This window comes from Anolis sagrei, chromosome 4 (assembly GCF_037176765.1).
Source record: "Anolis sagrei isolate rAnoSag1 chromosome 4, rAnoSag1.mat, whole genome shotgun sequence".
In the NCBI taxonomy this organism is placed as follows: Eukaryota; Metazoa; Chordata; class Lepidosauria; order Squamata; family Dactyloidae; genus Anolis; species Anolis sagrei.
In genome coordinates this window covers 26,922,546-26,941,578 of record NC_090024.1, presented here as the reverse complement: position 1 = coordinate 26,941,578, position 19,033 = coordinate 26,922,546, and the positions used below count along the sequence as shown (strand labels likewise).

Here is a 19,033-nt window from a genome sequence, read left to right as displayed (position 1 = left end):
TAAATATATAAATATATATCTTTTATAAAATATACGAGTATTTTATTGCCATATGGGAATATTTTTTTAATTTGGGTTGCTGTAAGTTTTCTGAGCTGTATTTAATTTAATGGTAATTTTAATTATCCATAAGGGGGCATCCATATAACTCTTTTGGATTGTTTTAATCAATGGTTTTATATTATAGTGGATGTTTTGAAGATGTTTTGAGCTGCCTTGGGTCTGCTGGAGAAAGGTGGCAAAGAAATTCCCGAAATCTATATAAATAAAAATGTAATGTTCGTTTGTGGGATTAACAGAACTCAAAAGCCACTGGATGAATTGACACCAAATTTGGACACAAGACACCTAACAACCCACACAAAAAAATGATTTTGTCATTTGGGATTTGTAGTTGCTGGGATTTATAGTTCACCTACAATCAAAGAGCATTCTGAACCTTACCAATGATGGAATTGAACCAAACTTGGCACACAGTTCTCCCATGACCAACAGAAAATACTGGAAGGGTTTGGTGGGCAGTGTCCTTTGATTTTGGAGTTGCAGTTCACCTACATCCAGAGATCACTGTGGACTCAAACAATGATGGATCTGGACCAAAGTTTCTAGTCCTGTTTACTTATACTAGACGAGGCATGGGCAAACTTGGACCCTCCAGGTGTTTTGGACTCCAACTCCCACAATTCCTAACAGCCATTAGGCTGTTAGGAATTGTGGGAGTTGGGAGTCCAAAACACCTGGAGTGCCCAAGTTTGCCCTGTTAGGAATTGTGGAAGTTGGAGTCCAAAACACCTGGAGCGCCCAAGTTTGCCCTGTTAGGAATTGTGGAAGTTGGAGTCCAAAACACCTGGAGCGCCCAAGTTTGCCCTGTTAGGAATTGTGGGAGTTGAAGTCCAAAATACATGGAGTGCCCAAGTTTGCCCTGTTAGGAATTGTGGGAGTTGGAGTCCAAAACACCTGGAGTGCCCAAGTTTGCCCTGTTAGGAATTGTAGGAGTTGGAGTCCAAAACATCGGGAGGGCCCAAGTTTGCTTTGTTAGGAATTGTGGGAGTTGAAGTCCAAAACACCTGGAGGGCCCAAATTTGCCCTGTTAGGAATTGTGGGAGTTGAAGTCCAAAACACCTGGAGGGGCAAAGATTGCCCTGTTAAGAATTATGGGAGTTGAAGTCCAAAACACCTGGAGGGCCCAAGTTTGCCCATGCCTACACTATAATATGAAATTTTCTTCCATATCTATATTTCCAGAAGAACTTTAGGAAGAGGCCAAGACTGTTAAAGCCATTGATCACACTGGCATTGCAGCCAACTGGGCTGGAGTGCCAGTCACGTGACCAAGGTGCACTGCCTCTTTAAGGAAGCCGCAGTCCAACCTTTCCTGTCTCCAACCCTCTCGCTGCGGGAGAAGGGAAGGCTCCTTCTCACGCATGCGCACAAGTCGTTCTCCCACACCATTCCTAGTCTCTGCCTGTCATTCTTCTTTGCTGATTCCATTGGTCGAAGTGGCCTGGCAGCGTGGCCGGAAGAGGCGGGGCTAGAGCAGCGGGTCTCCCCGGGTGACGGGGCTGTGAGGCGGGCTTGGCAGCGGCCTAGCGGAAAGGATGGCCCGGACTGAGCAGGAGACCTCGCCCGCTTTTGAATGAAGGGAGCCCGCGGTCGCCGAGGGAAGCGGCTCCCCCTCGGCCTTCAGCCCGCTGGGCGCCAGGGAAGGTGAGCCGGGCCGTAGTGCGGGGTCTTCAGCCTTCTCTGCCAGAAGTGGTATCAAACCGCATTACTTGTGCAGTGTAGATGCACCCAAATCAAAAGGGCTGCTGAGGCAGTGGCTGGCAATGAAAGAACGGCTTCCTGTCTCCAGCAGATTTCCCCCAAATTTCTATCCCTTTAAAAATGCAGTTTAAGTACCTAACGAAATTAAGGTGGGGACAGATACTGAGGGGATGCAAACACAGCAAAATAAGGAGTGGGTTGCTGTGAGATTTCAGGGCTGTATGGCCATGTTCCAGAAGCATTCTCTCCTGACGTTTCGCCCACATCTATAGCAGGCATCCACAGAGGATGTGAGGTCTGTTGGAAACTAGGCAAGTGAGGTTTATATATCTGTGGAATATTTGAGAACACAGAAATGCTGGACCACTCTTAACCACCACCATGTCAGGCTACACAGAGAAGCCATTGAAATCCACAAGCATGTGGATTTCAAACTACAAGAGAGGAGATTCCATCTGAACACGAGGAAGAACTTCCTGACTGTGAGAGCCGTTCAGCAGTGGAACTCTCTGCCCTGGAGTGTGGTTGAGGCTCCTTCTTTGGAAGCTTTTAAACAGAGGCTGGGGCAGAGAGTTCCACTGCTGAATGGCTCTCACAGTCAGGAAGTTCTTCCTAATGTTCAGGTGGAATCTCCTTTCCGGTAATTCGAAGTCATTGTTCCACGTCCTAGTCTCCTGGGCAGCAGAAACCAAGCTTTCTCCCTCCTCCCCATGACTTCCCCTCACATATTTATAGATGGCCATTATGTCTCCTCTCAGCGTTCTCTTCTGAAGGCTAAACATGACCTGCTCTTTAAGCCGCTCCTCATAGGGCTTGTTCTCCAAACACTTGATCATTTTAGTCGCCCTCCTCTGGACACATACCAACTTGTCAACATTTCCCTTCAGTTAGAATCATAGAGTTGGAAGAGACCTCGTGGGCCACTTGTGGTGGTGTTCTTTCTTTGCTGTTCTGATTTTAAGGTTTTTTAAATACTGGCAGCCAGGTTTGATGAACCAACTTGGACAAAGCATATTATTTTAAAACACAGAAATGTTGGACCACTCTAACAATAGCCATGTCATATTATAAAAAGGAGCAATTGAAATCCACAAGCATGTGGACAATTTCAACAGAAAGGAGGAAACCGTGAAAATGAACAAAAATGGCTACCAGTATTAGATGTGGGCTAAACATCAGGAGAGAATCCTTCTGGAACATGGCCATATAGCCAAGAAAACTCACAGCAACCCAGTGATTCTGGCTATGAAAGCCTTCAACAACACAAAATAAGGTGTTCTAGTGAGAAAGATTTTCAACATTTCACTCTGCAATTCTGGAAATTTGGATACAGAAGACGGTTTCACTTGAATACAGTTTTCAGGAAATTGTCATATTAATTTTGGGGTGCCCTAGGTAAAGGTAGTCCCCTGACATTAAGTCTAGTCATGTCTGACTCTGGGGTGCGGTGCTCATCTCCATTTCTAAGCCGAAGAGTCGGCGTTGTCCGTAGACACCTCCAAGGTCATGTGGCCAGCATGACTGCATGGAGCGCCCTAGGTGCCTTTTTCCCCTGAAAAGCTGGGTATGATAGAATCATAGAATTGGAAGAGGCCACACCCCTTGCCATGATGGAAAAGCACAAAGCACCCCTGACAGATGGCCATCCAGCCTCTCTTTGAAAATTTCCAAGGAAGAAGCTTCCACCACCCACCCCCATAACTACACCCATAATGCATCCTAGGTCTTTAGCTGTTACTCTGTCATACAGAATATATTTTTTCTGACAAGACGTCTTTCGTATCACCACAAAAATATAGATGCTTAAATGATGCATACCTCAACTTTCTCACAGATCACAACATCTTATCTTCACTATTCACCTCCATTCATATTTATTTTGAGCATAAGTTGACCAGTGTACCATTATATGATCATTTTCATCTCTCACATACTGAGGGGATGCAAACACAGCACAACAAGGAGTTCTAGTGAGAAAGATTTTCAACATTTCACTCTCTGCAATGCTGAAAATTTGGCTACAGAAGACAATTTCATTTGAATACAGAATTTTCAGGGAATTTCATATTAATTTTGGGATGCCTTAGGAGCCTTTTTGGCTCAAGAGCTGGGCATCAGTATTCCAGAGAATAATAATAGTAAAACTTTATTTATATCCTGCCCTATCTCCCCAAGGGGACTTAGGGCAGTTTGCAACAAGTTACAGCAAACCTTCAGTGTCATACAATACTAAACAAAGAACAAACTAACCAAAACAAAATCATACCCAACATTCACATCCAAATAATAATAAAGACGGCACCAAACATTACCAATGACATAATTCAGTTATGTTTTCACAGTTAAAAATTAATAATATAATGGAGGATTAAAACTGATAGAGATCAAAACTTTAAAAAATGTTAAAAGCCAACGTAGCCAGAGTGACAAGTCATTTCCGTTCTGTAGTATTTAAGCATCGATCTTCTATGCCTCCTCTATGCTTCCCTCCTCCGTAACTACACCCATAATGCTTCCTAGGTGTTTAGCAGTATCTCTGGCATACAGAATAGATTTTTTTCCTAACATGTTAGTTGACATCTTTAGTATCACCACAAAAATATATGTGCTTAGATGATGCATTCCTCAGCTTTCGCGCAGATCACATCTCTATTTGCCTCTATTCTTATCAATTTCAAGCACAAGTTGACTAGTGTACCATTGTACAACCATGTTTCTCTCTCGCATTATACATCATATAGAATGAATCAGTCCATCAGGTTGGAGGATGCCCAAAAGGTCTCGTCCATCTCCATTTCCCTCACCCATCTGTTCTGTGCCTCACATGGCCTGCAAAGCAAGTTGGGCAACATGGAATAGAGGATCTTTCACTTTTGATATTTTTCAAACATCCTCATTGTGAAATCCACGTTCTCATTAATAGCGATGTTGAAGAAAAAATGCTATAAAGATAAACTTCCTCAGAATTACAATATGGTGTCATGGTACAAGTTTGGATTTGCTACTTGGTAAATCCATGTTCTAGGGTATACTGGGCCATTACATCTCTGAGTTAGTCATACACTCTCTCAGCCTTAATTACATCTTAAATTTCAATTTTTGGCAAGGTGTTGCCCCTGCATTGTTCGCACTGCTATTATCGTTGAAGCATAATGTTGCTAACTTCACTGAAAGTTTCTCTTGTATTTCACAATACTCCTCCACTCTTGGGGTCTTCAATTCTGTAAGGGTTGTATATAATACTTTGGGGGGGGGGGTGCATTTTCCTTTGCAAGTATTAGCTGTTAGGGTTGTGTATATATTGGGAAAACTGTATGGGAAAACTGTATGATAATGGTACCTGTGAAATTAAGAGTGGCTACTGCATCAGAAAGCATGAGAAGTGCCTAATGATGAAAGTCAGAAGCCACTTCATGATGGTATAACATAAACACTGATACAATGAGTGTTTGTATCTTGCCTTTCCTACAGTGGGCTTAAGGCGGCAAGCATGTATGGCTTCCTTTCTAACAATTTTCCAAAGCAGATTAGAGAGAGAGAGAGCACACAAAGTTTAATGGGCCAGTATGGACTAGAACATGTACCTTCCAAGTAGCGAACCTGAAATTGAATCATTACACTGCATTGTGTCTTCATTTTAGTAAACCTCTCAGATGTTTGTCATGTAGAAAAAAATCCACCCCAGGTGCCTTTTAAAAGTGATATTGGTGAGTTTCATTGGTTGAAACTTCTTATCCGGGATAACATAAACTAGAGAATGCATTGTGTTGTTGTTGTTCATTCGTTCAGTTGCTTTCGACTCTTCGTGACCTCATGAAGCAGCCCACGCCAGAGCTCCCTGTCGGCTGTCACCACCTCCAGCTCCTTCAAGGTCAAGCCAGTAATTTAAAGGATGCCATCCATCCATCTTGCCCTTGGTCGGCCCCTCTTCCTTTTTCCTTCCATTTTCCCCAGCTTCCTTGAAATTAAAAAGCCTTTGCTGGGACTAGCTAACAAATACTTAGCAGCTTCTAGACCCACATACCTCTTTCTAGAGCGTCCAAAACAGACTTCCAGATAAGCAGACTTCACATACAGAAACAAAACTTCCTGGGTTGGACTTATTTAGATCTGGCTGCAGACAACCCCAGTTTTCATTGAATACATCAAATATATATTTACCTGGTGTCTGAGAACCAAGACTCAATAGGCCCCTTCAAATGCCGTTCTCCTAGCATATTGAGAACACTGGGCATTAATAGAATTTTGTTTTGTATTGACTTGTAATTCTGGCTCACTATGAGCATTTTTATACAATTTATTTGGCTTTTTTGCAATCATAAAGATCCACAGAAGTACTTCAGAATCAGCAACATTATTGTATGGATGGGAATATCTGTTGTTGTTGTTCATTCGTTCAGTCGTCTCCGACTCTTCGTGACCTCATGGACCAGCACACGCCAGAGCTCCCTGTCGGCCGTCACCACCCCCAGCTCCTTCAAGGTCAGTCCAGTCAATATCTATGTGACCTATAAATACAGCATATAATAAAGGAAGCCAGGTGTATATTAGAATGTATGCATGCCTGGGAACTTTGTTTCATCTTAAGAATCATCAAGACAGGATTGCGAGAATACCATACTGTGTATGTGAAATGTTACCGTTTCCTAGAAGGTGCTCTTATTGTTTGATGTTATTAAGATAGCAGGCAACCAAGGACTCCAACTGTACCTGAGGTATTCTCAGATCTACATATGTTTCTTGTGATTGGAAGAGGTGTAAGTAATAACAGCTAAGACATTTGATTTTATTATTTGATTACATAACTGATACTCTGGGTGAGGTTAAGGATAGAACAAGAGAAGCCAAGAAAGAGTCACTGATTTGACTACCATTTTGCAAGTTTTGCATTGTATGAAGGGAAGACAACTGTCACCTTCAAGTTATGTTGCTCCTGATAGACTGATTGCCTGCCCAACATGCTGTGAAACATACTTTCTCAAAATGAAAGGGTTAATTGTTCCTTCACAAAAGATTTCCACATGACCTTTCCACATTTCAGTCTAGTTATTAAAGAGCTCTGTTTAATTAATTGAGACAAATCACATTAGAACAGACGCCTATGAATTATCTTGTCAGCCACTCATTCTTCTTCTGTGGATTCAACCTGTACCTGTTGTAAATATATGAAACTGCCAAGATAACTAAACTGAGGATGCATCTACACTGGAGAATTCATGCAGTTTGGCATCATTTTAATAACCATGTAAATTTACAACAGAGGTTTACAAAGTCTCTAGAATTCTATACCAAAGAGTACAGGTGCCCCACCAAACTACAAATCCCAAAATTCCATAGCATTGAATCATGGAAGTGATGTCAAACCACATTAACTCTGCAGTCTAGATGCCCCTTGAAACTGTCATATTCTGAATTTGACTTACTAGAAATGGCAGTAGTGATTGCTAACGTAGAAGACAGTAGGAAAAGAGAAAGATGTATAAATATACGTGATTTACTAATTTTGTGGATTTTTGGATTGGGTGGGTGTAGGCAACTGTAACATTTGAGTGTTCTAAAGTTAAATATTCATTTTCTTTTACGTGAATTGTCTGCCACCCTTCTTTTATTGGCTGCACATTGCTGTAACTAGTAAAACTGGTTAGTTGAGAAATGTTCTTGGTGTTTAACAATTTTATTATTGTTATCTTTAGATAACTGTTCTTGAGCTTTGCCATTTAAAGGACACTGCTATGAGATTCTGAATTTCTCCCTTATCTGAACAGCAGACTAAAGATGCATGGGTCCCCTATGTCAACTGTTGTATTTTTACAGCTTTCTGGGGCAAATCTTCTGACTGTACTGCAACAGAGCTTGCATATTTTTTCTACAGTCATTTAAATTTCCTTATATTTAAAGAAACTGTTTACATTTAAAAAAAAACAACACTGTTCAAAAGAACTTCTGTATTAATCTTTACTCCGAAGCATACCCACTAACCACTAGATGTCATTAAAGTCAGTAGGGTTACTATTTAATAACTTTTGCTTAGGACTGAGTTTTTAAGACATATTATAATTATTTGAAAGAAAAATAGTCGTACACCAGCCCTGTAGCACCTAATAATTTATATCAGTATGTATCAGTAAGTATACTAGTAATCTTGCAATACTATTTAATCTCTTTATTATCATAGAATCATATACAGGAAGTGCAGTCCAGTCACTTTATTTAAATGTTGTTTAATTTTAATTTTGTTTAAATAACTATATTCTTAATTATCTCTGCTGTGTTTACAGAGGCAACTTAAATGATCTAAAAAGTAAACCTGTAAGAATTATAATGTGGCAGCACATAAACCAAACTAATAATTTGTGGGCCACAGTTGAGATAAAGGCAGTCCCCGAGTTACAAACATCTGACTTACAAACGACAAGTTAACAATAGGTGTGAGGCAACAGAAAGTGAGATAAATCTACTCATTGGAAGGGAAATTCACTCCTGAAAGAGTTATCTTGGGGAAAAAGTGTTGCCACTGAAGATTGATCACTAATCTTGTTTCCACAGCAAGCCAAATGTTTCAATATCCAATTATCACAGTAACAGAAACTGAGGTGAAATCTTCTGAACAGGGGCACAGACAGAAAAAACAAGCACCACAGGGGTGTGAATCCCTTCCCTGTGCTATCCAAAGCTAATATATATGGCTGGAGTTGCACTTAAAATGTACTATTCTAACATACATACAAATTCAGTTTAAGAACAAACCTACAGAACCAATCTTGTTTGTAACTTGGGGACTGTTTGTATATGAAAATATGGAATTATTTATTGCTAATGCTACTACAAATTTGATCTTGTTTGAGTATTGTATTGAATTTCCATACACTCTGGAACCTTTGGTTGAGACCCACCTGAATGTTCTCATAAAACTTTATCATTATTGCTATTTCTACTTGGATAAAGACACTGAAAACAAGTTATGATGTTCTTGTTTAGTTGCAGTTTTGCAGATATGGACTAGGATTTACTAACTTTTATAAAAGACTCTTCCTAGTCATGCAAATACACATGTAGATACCTTCAGCCTTTCCTATTCAACATAGTCATATTAACAGATGTACTGCCATTCTCCACCATCAGATAAAGTATCTAATATAAAGATGTATTATATTTGTAAGCATGCCCTTCTTTCTTTTCGCAGACAAAGACTTTCATCATGGCCATTACACAGTTCCGTCTGTTTAAAATTTGTACTTGCCTGGCAGCAGTATTGTCTTTTTTTAAGAGGTTAATATGCAGGTAAATAGAAAATCTTGCTTTTGACTTGGTTTAACAGGGACATTTCTTTAATTTTCCTTTCTCCGTTTTCTTTTTACCAAAAGTTGTTCTCTTTCTAACTCTTTTACATGTGAAATTTTTGAACGTTGTACCGTCTTTTTAAAAATCTAATTGTTTTCTTTAATTTGAGATTTAGCATTAACTCACCTTTGGTTTTGTGATGACAATTATTTTCTTTAGTTTTTTTACCCATATATCTTCTTTACTGTCTCCATAATATTCTTGAGAGAAAGTTTTCTGAAATTTCTGAAGGGGGGGGGGGGGAGTTAAGATCGTTAGCAACTTAGAAATTATTTGAAACCAGGGGAGAAATTCTTAACATGGTAAAACTATTTTGGAAATAGTATTCTACAAAAGCAGCAAGGAATCATGGGACGTCTCTAAAATTACACATTTCTTCTGCTTTAATATTTGTAGTTAATCATTAGATAATGTCTTTGTGAGATCATCAAGCGAGTTCTGACAGATTTTTTTGCCAACATTTTCAGTTAGGAAGAATATTGTATTTCTTTTTCAGGACCGGAAGGGGGCGAAAACTCAGTGGAGACCAAATAACGCTGCCTACTACTGTAGACTATTCATCTGTTCCAAAACAGGTAATATCTAAGAGCCTAGAGATTAATCATTAAAGAGTAGCTCTGCCAAATGGTACAGTGAAATACAAATTAACATTAATGAGTACTTACTTTGAACTAAAAAGTTGAAGTCTTGTTGTTGGCTCTTTTTAGTCAGAAGTTGAAGACTGGACTTCTTGGGATGAAGATGCACCTACAAGTGTAAAAATTGAAGGTGGCAATGGCAATGTTGCCAATCAGCAAAATGGTCTGGAAGAAATGGAACCAGACTACTTTAAGGATATGACACCGACGATAAGGAAAACACAGAAAGTAAGTTTCTAGCACTCATAATACTTTAAAATGTGACACATTGCCTTGTGAGGTAGTTATTAAGATTTAGCAGCAGTACTTTGTCCACAGAAAGTGAATTCTATATACAGATCTATGGATCAGCTGCATTGATTTTCTGTTGTACTGTGTGTGAGAACATCACTGTATCTGATGGATGCTTATGTTGCTTAATATTTTTTACTCAGTGGCTATCTACAGTTGTGTCAGATTCAGTAGCAAGGATGGTTGCCTTACTCCTTCTGAAGACAAATTGGGACACTAGAAAAAGTTAGCTCTGTTTTATGTGTTGTCGAAGGCTTTGATGGCTGGAATCACTGGGTTGCTGTGAGTTTTCCAGGCTCTGTGGCCATGTTCCAGAAGCATTTTCTCCTGATGTTTCACCCAGATCTATGGCAGGCATCCTTGGAGGTTGTGAGGTCTGTTGGAAACTAGACAAATGAGTATCTCTGGAATGTCCAAGGTGGGAGAAAGAAGTCTTGTCTGTTTGAGGCAAGTGTGAATGTTTCAATTGACCACCTTGATTAGCATTAAATAGTCTTGCAGCTTCAAAACCTGGCTGCTTCCTGCCTAGGGGAATACTTTGTTGGGAGGTGTTAGCTAGCTCCAATTGTTTCTTGTCTGAAATTCCCCTGTTTTATGAGTGTTGCTCTTTATTTACTGTCCTGATTTTAGAGCTTTTTAATACTGGTAGCCAGATTTCATTCACTTTCATTGTTTCTTCCTTTCTGGTGAAATTGTCCACATGTTTGTGGATTTCAGTGACTTCTCTGTGTCGTCTGACATGGCGGTTGTTAGAGTGGTCCAGCATTTCTGTGTTCAGGTTGGTTCGTCAAATGCTCTGCATTGGCTGACTTCTCTGGTTGAATTAGCCTGCAGTGCCTTTCATGTTCCTTGATTTGTGTTTGTGAGCTGCATTAGCTCTGTTTTGTTTTGTATCACATATGTTTACATCATTTCATTATCAGTTTTTATGAGTATCATTTCTTTTGTATGAAGGTAAAAGTTAATAGTGCAAAACACCTTGCATCTGTTTTATAAAAAGAAGCTTTAAAATTAAAATTGTAAGGTAGACAAAATCTCTAGACAGGTCTAGTTAATAAATATTTATTTGAATTGAATGAGACTGAGATATATGCAGATGTATGTAATGCTGTTTTTTCCCCTTATTAGTTATACTGAATCTTCCTCTCAATCTATCAAGTAGGCAGACAAAGCTTGCAATACACCCTTGGATTTATAAACTTACGGTGTTTCCCATTAAGAGTACTGCATTGCTTTCTACTAGCATGAAAGACTGTCACGTAGCAGATGAGAGAGCTAAAACAGCTAAAATCAATCCAATGCCTTGATGTCATGAAGCACATCCAAGAAAAATGAAAAAAGAATGGGATATCCCCAAAAAATCTGGAAATACTGTATCGAAAAAGGCTGACTTAATTCAGAATGAATGGTGATTTGTCATAAAGCTGAAGCTTTCGTGTACTTCCCCTGCCTTTTTTCATAGATGTAAAGGGAGAATCAGAAGGGGCTGTTTCCATATTCCAAATCAAAATTTCCCATTATATTAAGACCTTCAGTACTGTTTTGATTAAACTGTAGTGTGTCAAAATCAAGGTCAAAAATATAGTCAGATCCCGGATTTTTCTTTGTTTACACAAATAATCGTTTCCCAAATTCAAAAATGGAAGCAGATTCTTCAGATCGTCCCGTAACATGAATGGAGATGAGTTGGAAATTGACATAATGAATCTGAAACATCTGAAACAGGCCATTCAGTTGGAAGCAGTGTATGAGCTCAGGCCTTTTTTAAAAAAAAGAAGTAGGCAGATATTTCATGAGGGAACCATTGTTGTGGACAACAGTTAAGTTAGTGTATTTGAAATCATCCTAATTCGTTTTCTATACAATTGCAGTATTTATAATTTGTTGCAATTCTTTTCTTCTTTAATATTATCTTTCAGATCATCATTAAAAAACGTGACCCCCTAACTTTTGGTAACCAGGATGGCACGGCAGGATTTTCTAGCAGATTAGCAGCTACGCAAGATGTTCCTTTTATTCACCAGTCTGTAAGTATCTTTTCTATCCTGATCATTTTTATTTTCTCTTCAGAGAAGAAAGTATAGGTCGAGTATTCCTTATCCGAAATGTTTGGGAACTGGAATGCTTTGGATTTCAGATTGCTTTGAATTTTGGAATACCTGTATTTGCGTATATGTATATAATGACATGTCTTGGAGGTGGGGCCCAAGAATAAACATGCTCATTTAATTTTTATATACACCTAACACATATAGCCTGAAGGTAATTTGGTCCACTCTGTCCTAGTCGCCTATATGGACAGTTTTGAATTTTGGAGGATTTGGGAATTTTACATACTCAACCTGTATTGCTATTGTTCCACGCAGCTGATTGTGAATATCCCAAAAACTATGGATCTGTTTGGAAAATGTCTTAGGACAATTTAGAGCTTGTCAAAAATATATCAAAATTAGACATCGTAAAAACATGTATAAATATTCTTGCTATTCCATTAATTAATTAATTAATCAATTAATTAATTTAGTGTATTTGTACCCCACCCTTCTCAACCCCACAGGGGACTCAAGGTGGCTTATATATATAGACAACAATTAGATGTAAAAAAAACATACATCATATAAACATAAACATTAAAACAATAATTAAAACATAATAAAACCTTAAAACCAATTATTTAAAATCACTCAATCCAATATTGTAGATTGTAGCCATTCCAATTTGTTGTTGTACTATTTCAGCTTTCCTTATTGCACTGATAGATTACTCATTGAATGCTTGGTTGAACATCCACGTTTTTAGCCAAGGGGCCACCGTTGATAAAGCCCTGTCTCTTATCCCCACCAACTGCACCTGTGAAGGAGGCAGGATCGAGAGCAGGGCCTTCCCAAAAGATCTTGATTTCCTGACCAGCTCATAGAGGGATATACGTTCGGATTACTTGTATCTGTAAAAGACAGATGGGAATCCACGTGGTGTCCCCAAGTCCATTTTTGTAGGATAGCAATCCTTCCCTTCTTTCCTGCTTGCATAACAGTCCTGATTTGTCAGAGCAAAGCTGACAGTTGTTACGCTTAGGTGACACCATGAACAATGATCTTAACACAAGGTTCAAGGCAGTTTTAGAATTAGAAGTCAACTTCTGGTTGTGTTTCTTTAGAGAAAGCTAAATAATAATTGTTTGGGAAGGGAAATGTTTGAGTCAGGAATGGAGTTGGGTACCATGGGAGACCTAGAAGAAGTATTGTACACACAGTTAATGAAAATTAAGAGCCTTTTGGTCAGCATTTCAAAGTAGGCAAGTATCTTAACTTGCGTCTCTGTTTTAGTACATTTGTTCAACAGACATCTGTATCCATTAAGCTTTCTCCCAAGGATAGGTGAATGTTCAGTTGTAAAGGTAAAACTTATTTGACTCTAGAATTATTGTGCTATTAATCAGATAGGGAATCCCTAGGGTGGATTAATAACATTCTGAAATTCTATAGCAAATATCTCATATGATAATTTTGTGTTATTAATTCCTGCCCCTTTATCAGCCAGAATTAGGAGACCTGGAAACGTGGCAGGAAAATAGAAATGCTTGGGAAGAGGAGGAAGATGCTTCCTGGCAAGCAGAAGAAGTTCTCAGGTAACTGTGCACACTTGTGCAACTGGCTGTGTGGCTTTTGAGAAAATATACTGTACCTGATTTTGGATCCAAGGTAAATTGTAGGAACAGACTTTAGCTTGTATCCTCCTCAGTTCCCCTAGGAGAGTTGTTTGGCAATTATAAGCAACTGCTTTAATTTTCAGCCCAGTGCAGGTATTCAACTTCATCTGTTTTCAGTAAATCGTAGTTAAAGATAAACACATTTGTAACATTGGACATGATGCTAAATTATTATTAGTCAGAAACAGAAACAATGTTTCCCAGTCTGTTCACATCCATGATGAATAAGAGGAAGTTCTCTGGGTTCATTCCTGTCATGGAATGACAGCAGTAAAGAAACCATCAAACTGATGCCATGATCATAACCATAACATCTTTCAATACGAAATGTCCCAAAACCATTTCAAATGTAATTATGGAATGCTCTCCCTGGGGCTGCTTACTTGGCACCTGGCCTAATGAGCTTTAGGTGCCAAGCTAGTAATTTTCTTATCCTCCAAGGCACTGAATTGATTTTAGCTGTTGTTATTAGGCTGCTCTTCTGGGGCTGCTTTTAATTTGTACATCTTAGTATGTAATTTTCTTTCAGTGTGTTACAGCCTTCATATTTTTAAAATGAAAATCATACAATCATAGAGTTAGAAGAGACCTCTGCCAACTCCATGCCAAGAAGCAGAAAAAATCGCATTCAAAGCACCCCTGACAGATGGCCATCCAACCTCTGTTTAAAAGCCTCCAAAGAAGGCGCCTCCACCACATTAATTAATATCTGCCAATATACAATAATTGAAAATAGGTTTGGGACAGACACTAGAATATTCAGCCCCTTTCACCCTAATACTGAGGCTCCAACTTCACTGCCATATAATGCAGCTTAATAATACAGTTTAACTGCATATACGAGTCAACACTGCCATATAATGCAGTGAGCTACAGACTCCTACAAAATGCAACTTCTCCACCATTTCCTGTGGTTTACTAATCTAGACAAAAGGTTAAATAGGTTATAGCAAAAATCAGCATGGAATGCAGAACAGGAAAAGAGATTCTTACATATAAAAGTGGCTAGTGTTCTATTAATCCTTCTAGAAGCTCAGGAAATATATGCAATCACCTCATTATTTCACAGAACAACTCCGTGAAAATCAGTTAGGTTCAGAGGAAAATAGGCAACTGACCCTAGATTTCAACCATCACTGTATCTTGCTGATTCTTTCCCATCAAACTGGGATCAAGACACCTAGTTGTTAATTGTAATTCTGACATTTCACTTTGGTTTGAAAGTACAAGAAGGAGCCAATTGTCTAAGTCAACAGTCCTCAACCTGTGGGTCCCCAGGTGTTTTGGCCTACAACTCCCAGAAGTCCCAGCCAGTTTTCCAGCTGTTAGGATTTCTGCGAGTTGAAGGCCAAAACATCTGGGGACCCACAGGTTGAGAACCTATTGCATAATATATTTATGAATCTGTAAAATGATATCTGGCCAGCAGAGGTCCCCATACACAATTAAGATATTTTCTCTTGTTCATGGCTGCAGAATATTACTCGCTTTTGGATGATTATTGTTCCTGTTAGTGTCATTATTCTCATGGACTAGAGATTTGTTTTTGTTTTTCTTGATGAGGCTTGATGAGTTTTTCTTGATGAGGTTTGATGGTTAACATAGGAGGCGTGATCATGACATACTACTCAATTCACAAAGTATTATTTTACTTGGGGAAAACATTTCACCACTGTTAACTGAGGTTTCATTTCTATAGTAGTATATCCATAGTATCTTAGCAAATTGTTCCATTGCTTAATTTTTCATAATACAAAGTAACAATTATGATTGATCCTAAATAGATTCTTACATGGTCTATCTTAGCGATTTTGCAGTTCTTCCCCGGGAGACCATTATGCTTATGCTTACTACCGTTAACTATCCATTTCCATGATAGCTTGTACATCTTACCCAGTTGTTCCATTGTTTAATGCTTCATAATAAAAAGTTTCACTTATTACTGCTTTATTTCATGATGCACCCTGATGATTTTGTAGTCCTGTCTCAGGAGACTATTATGTTTATTTGGATGCTTATGTATTGCAAAGTCTTTACTCAAAACCTCCCCTTCCTCACATTTGTCTCAATTTCATCTTGATGCTTGTGAGGTTTGGAGCAATGCAGAGGTGACACTCTTTCATATGCTGTTTTTGCCTAAGTTGCACCTTTAAATATCATGTGAACATGTATTTGTGTGTTAGTTAAACCTATTTTACACTGAGATAAAAGTAATCCAGATAGATGTGTGTGAACTTTCTCAGAACTATGGTCAAATATAAATATGGTGATTCTCTCTGCTGAGCTAGCTTTGAATTTAATGGCAGCTTTTCATATAGATAAGCTTTCCAAAACAGACTGTACCACATTTAATTTGTATTTCGTCTTTGGTATGTGTAGACTGAGAATTAGTGACTTACCAGTATTAGTCCTATGGATTTCAACCAGAAGCACTGGAATTACTCAAAAATAAAGAAGTGGAATCCCTATTTTGAAAGGCAGCAACAACTGTCTCTAAAAGTTGCTTCTGATTCCTGGCATCAAATGTTGAGTGGCCAAAAGACTTAGATTGGAGGACATGCAGCCCAATTTCATGGTAAATTTTAGACCACATCTGCACTGCCATATAATGCAGTTTAATTTCAATGTAGACTCATTTAATGCAGTTCAATGTGGTTAAACTGAATTATGAAACTGCATTGTATGGTAGTGTAGATGAAGACAGAACAGAATTGAATGATGTCACTTGGATTAAAAACAAAGCACATTTATGAAATGTCTGCAGTGTCATGTGAGTTGAGTTGTTGACAAAATATCTTTTGAAAAGGGGCTGCCTAAGAAAGGATCTTGACTTTATTTCATTGTTTCTTTTGTAAAATTGCAGGCAGCAGAAAATAGCAGAAAGGGAAAAGAGAGCAGCTGAGCAGCAAAGGAAGAAAATGGAGAAAGAAGTGCAGCGGTTAATGAAGAAAGAACAGAATAAAATTGGCGTGAAGCTATCTTAACACCACTTGGGCTGATTTCACAGTGCCAGCAGAAATGAGAGAATTCAGCTTCTAAAGCAATTCATCATTTTGTATTGATCTCAGTATTTCTAGAACTCCGGCTCACTGCTTTCATTTTAAGCCATTTTGGAAGAGACAGTTCTTCTATAAGGTAGCTTCAGCTGGACAGCCCCAACAACAGATTCGTCATCCCACTAATTCCCACCATGACAGGACAGTGTTTCCTGTAGAAACCCAAATCACTCCTATTTCAAGAGATAATACTGAATAAACTGTTCAACTGCCTGTTTGATGCTAAAGGGAAAATGGTGTAAATAATTGAATGATGGGAATCTACTCTATTGTCTATTATGCTTATTACCAGAAAGGTGTGTAATTAAATAATTTTAAAGAAGATGGTGTTTCTCTTGCTTTTTTTCTCTCATAAACCTTTCTCTTGCTGTAATACTGAATGCTCTGTTGCATATTCTAGGGAAGGTAGGTTGCAGGTTAACTGAAAGCTAATGACATCATGCATATAAGAAAACATAACTGATGAATATCAGCTCTAATACATAGTTGGTTTTCTGTAGACAGGTATTCTAAATGCCTACAGAAAAAAATGTAGGGATGTGAAAATCCTTCCTTATTCCATTTCTTCTAGAACCAATGCAATGTGCTTTCATTAAATTCGAAAAAAAGGACCCAAGGGACAGTTTGCACCCTGGACAGGTAAGCAAGATATCCCTCTATTCTGCCTTGTTCAGACCAAACCTGGCATACTGCGTCCAGTTCTAGGGACCGCAATTTAAGGGAGATGTTGACAAGCTGGAATGTATCCAGAGAAAGGTGACTAAAATGATCAAGGGTCTGGAGAACAAGCCCTATGAGGAGCTGGGCATGTTTAGCCTGCAGAAGAGAAGGCTGAGAGGAGACATGATAGCCATGTATAAATATGTGAGGTGATGTCATGGAGGGAGCAAGCTTGTTTACTGTCCCCCTGGAAACTAGGATGCGGAACAATGGCTTCAAATGGCAGGAAAGGAGATTCTACATGAACATGAGGAAGAACTTCCAAACGGTGAGAGCTGTTCTGCCCCAGAGTGTGGTGGAGGCTCGTTCTTTGGAGCTTCTAAACAGGCTGAATGACCATCTCTTGGGGGCACTTTGAATACGATTTTCCTGCTTCTTGGCAGGGAATTGAACTGGATGGCCCATGAGGTCTCTTCCAACTCTATGATTCTATGATGATCTTACTTTCTTTGACAGGTTGCAGAATTTTCAGGTGTCATTTTAAAATCTGCAACATTTAGGCAATGGAGAGGTAACATAAATAGGGTATTCCTCTGAACCTTGAAATTGGGATTTAACATCCAAATCCTTCATGGTGAACAGCTGCTAGCCGCTATCAATAAATAGCTGTATCAATCAATACTAAAACCTTTCATGTAGCCAACACATTCATGAAGTATGCAACAGACAAAATGTCATTTTCTTGGTAATGTGAAAGTTATTAATCTGTGTTTGTGCCAAACATCTTAAGCACTGGAGAGTGGCATATATAAATCATAAATTGTCATGGATCAGTTGGAAGTAGGCATCTTCCAAGCGTGGTGACGAGACCAGTTGCTGGACCAAGAAGAATGTATTCAGAGTCTTAATTTAACATGCTGATCAATTCTTGGGCCATTTGTCAAAGTCAAAAGCAGCTGTCAGGAGTGGACCTTGTTTTCCTATGGTTTCTTGCTCAGGAATGTGTCACAATCTTGTCATGTGTTGTGACCTTTTTCGTTTGATCTGCTCCTCCTGGACTGGAAACAAGTAAGGGATGCCACAGAATATCAGTTCTAGCCTATTCATCATTTCCTTTATTACACAGAAAAGACTAGAAACAACTATCCTGGAATAGATCCTCTGTGCCAAGTGCTCTTTTATGGAGGACTCTCCTTTGTGACCTACTTGTTTCTGTAGCCTTGTTGGAATGTGTGAGTAGCATAGTCACCTGTTTTGGACACTTTTGAAAATATTTTGCAGTCACTGCAGAGAAATGAATCAAAGGACTATGAACTTTTTGTAATAACTTATTTAAGATGTTTCCTTAGATTTTTTTTCAAACAAAAATGGATCAAGCATTTGTGTGACATTATTTTGCTTCAAGTAAGACAGCCTTCAGCTTTCACAACCAGTTGGCCAAGTCTGAGTAGTATTTTCTTCCTTTTCCCTTCATGCTGCTCCAGTCCATGGTGTAGTGGCACTATAAATGTGTTACATATGGTTTCCCAGAATACAGAGCAGATTCATGAAAGTGCACAGAGAGCTGTAGAAAA

The 19,033-nt window shown here is 38.8% G+C and overlaps 1 protein-coding gene across 1 annotated transcript; it reads left to right on the top strand.

Annotated features, from left to right (window-relative positions):
* Positions 1-1,525: 1,525 nt before the first annotated feature.
* EBAG9 (estrogen receptor binding site associated antigen 9) lies at positions 1,526-17,121 on the top strand. Its single transcript, XM_060775782.2, has 7 exons — positions 1,526-1,707; positions 8,948-9,045; positions 9,602-9,680; positions 9,813-9,971; positions 11,954-12,061; positions 13,571-13,662; positions 16,607-17,121. The coding sequence occupies exons 2-7, from the start codon at positions 8,963-8,965 to the stop codon at positions 16,725-16,727; spliced, it is 642 nt and encodes a 213-aa protein (XP_060631765.1). The 5' UTR covers positions 1,526-1,707; positions 8,948-8,962; the 3' UTR covers positions 16,728-17,121.
* The last annotated feature ends 1,912 nt before the right edge of the window (positions 17,122-19,033 follow it).

What these genes read in the sequence shown, in the direction of transcription:
- EBAG9 (XM_060775782.2), top strand. Translation starts at nt 8,963, where the DNA reads ATGGCCATTACACAGTTCCGTCTGTTTAAAATTTGTACTTGCCTGGCA. An exon ending in ATTCATCTGTTCCAAAACAG is followed by an intron (nt 9,681 to 9,812) that starts GTAATATCTAAG and finishes GGCTCTTTTTAG; the next exon opens with TCAGAAGTTGAAGACTGGAC. An exon ending in TTCCTTTTATTCACCAGTCT is followed by an intron (nt 12,062 to 13,570) that starts GTAAGTATCTTT and finishes CCCCTTTATCAG; the next exon opens with CCAGAATTAGGAGACCTGGA.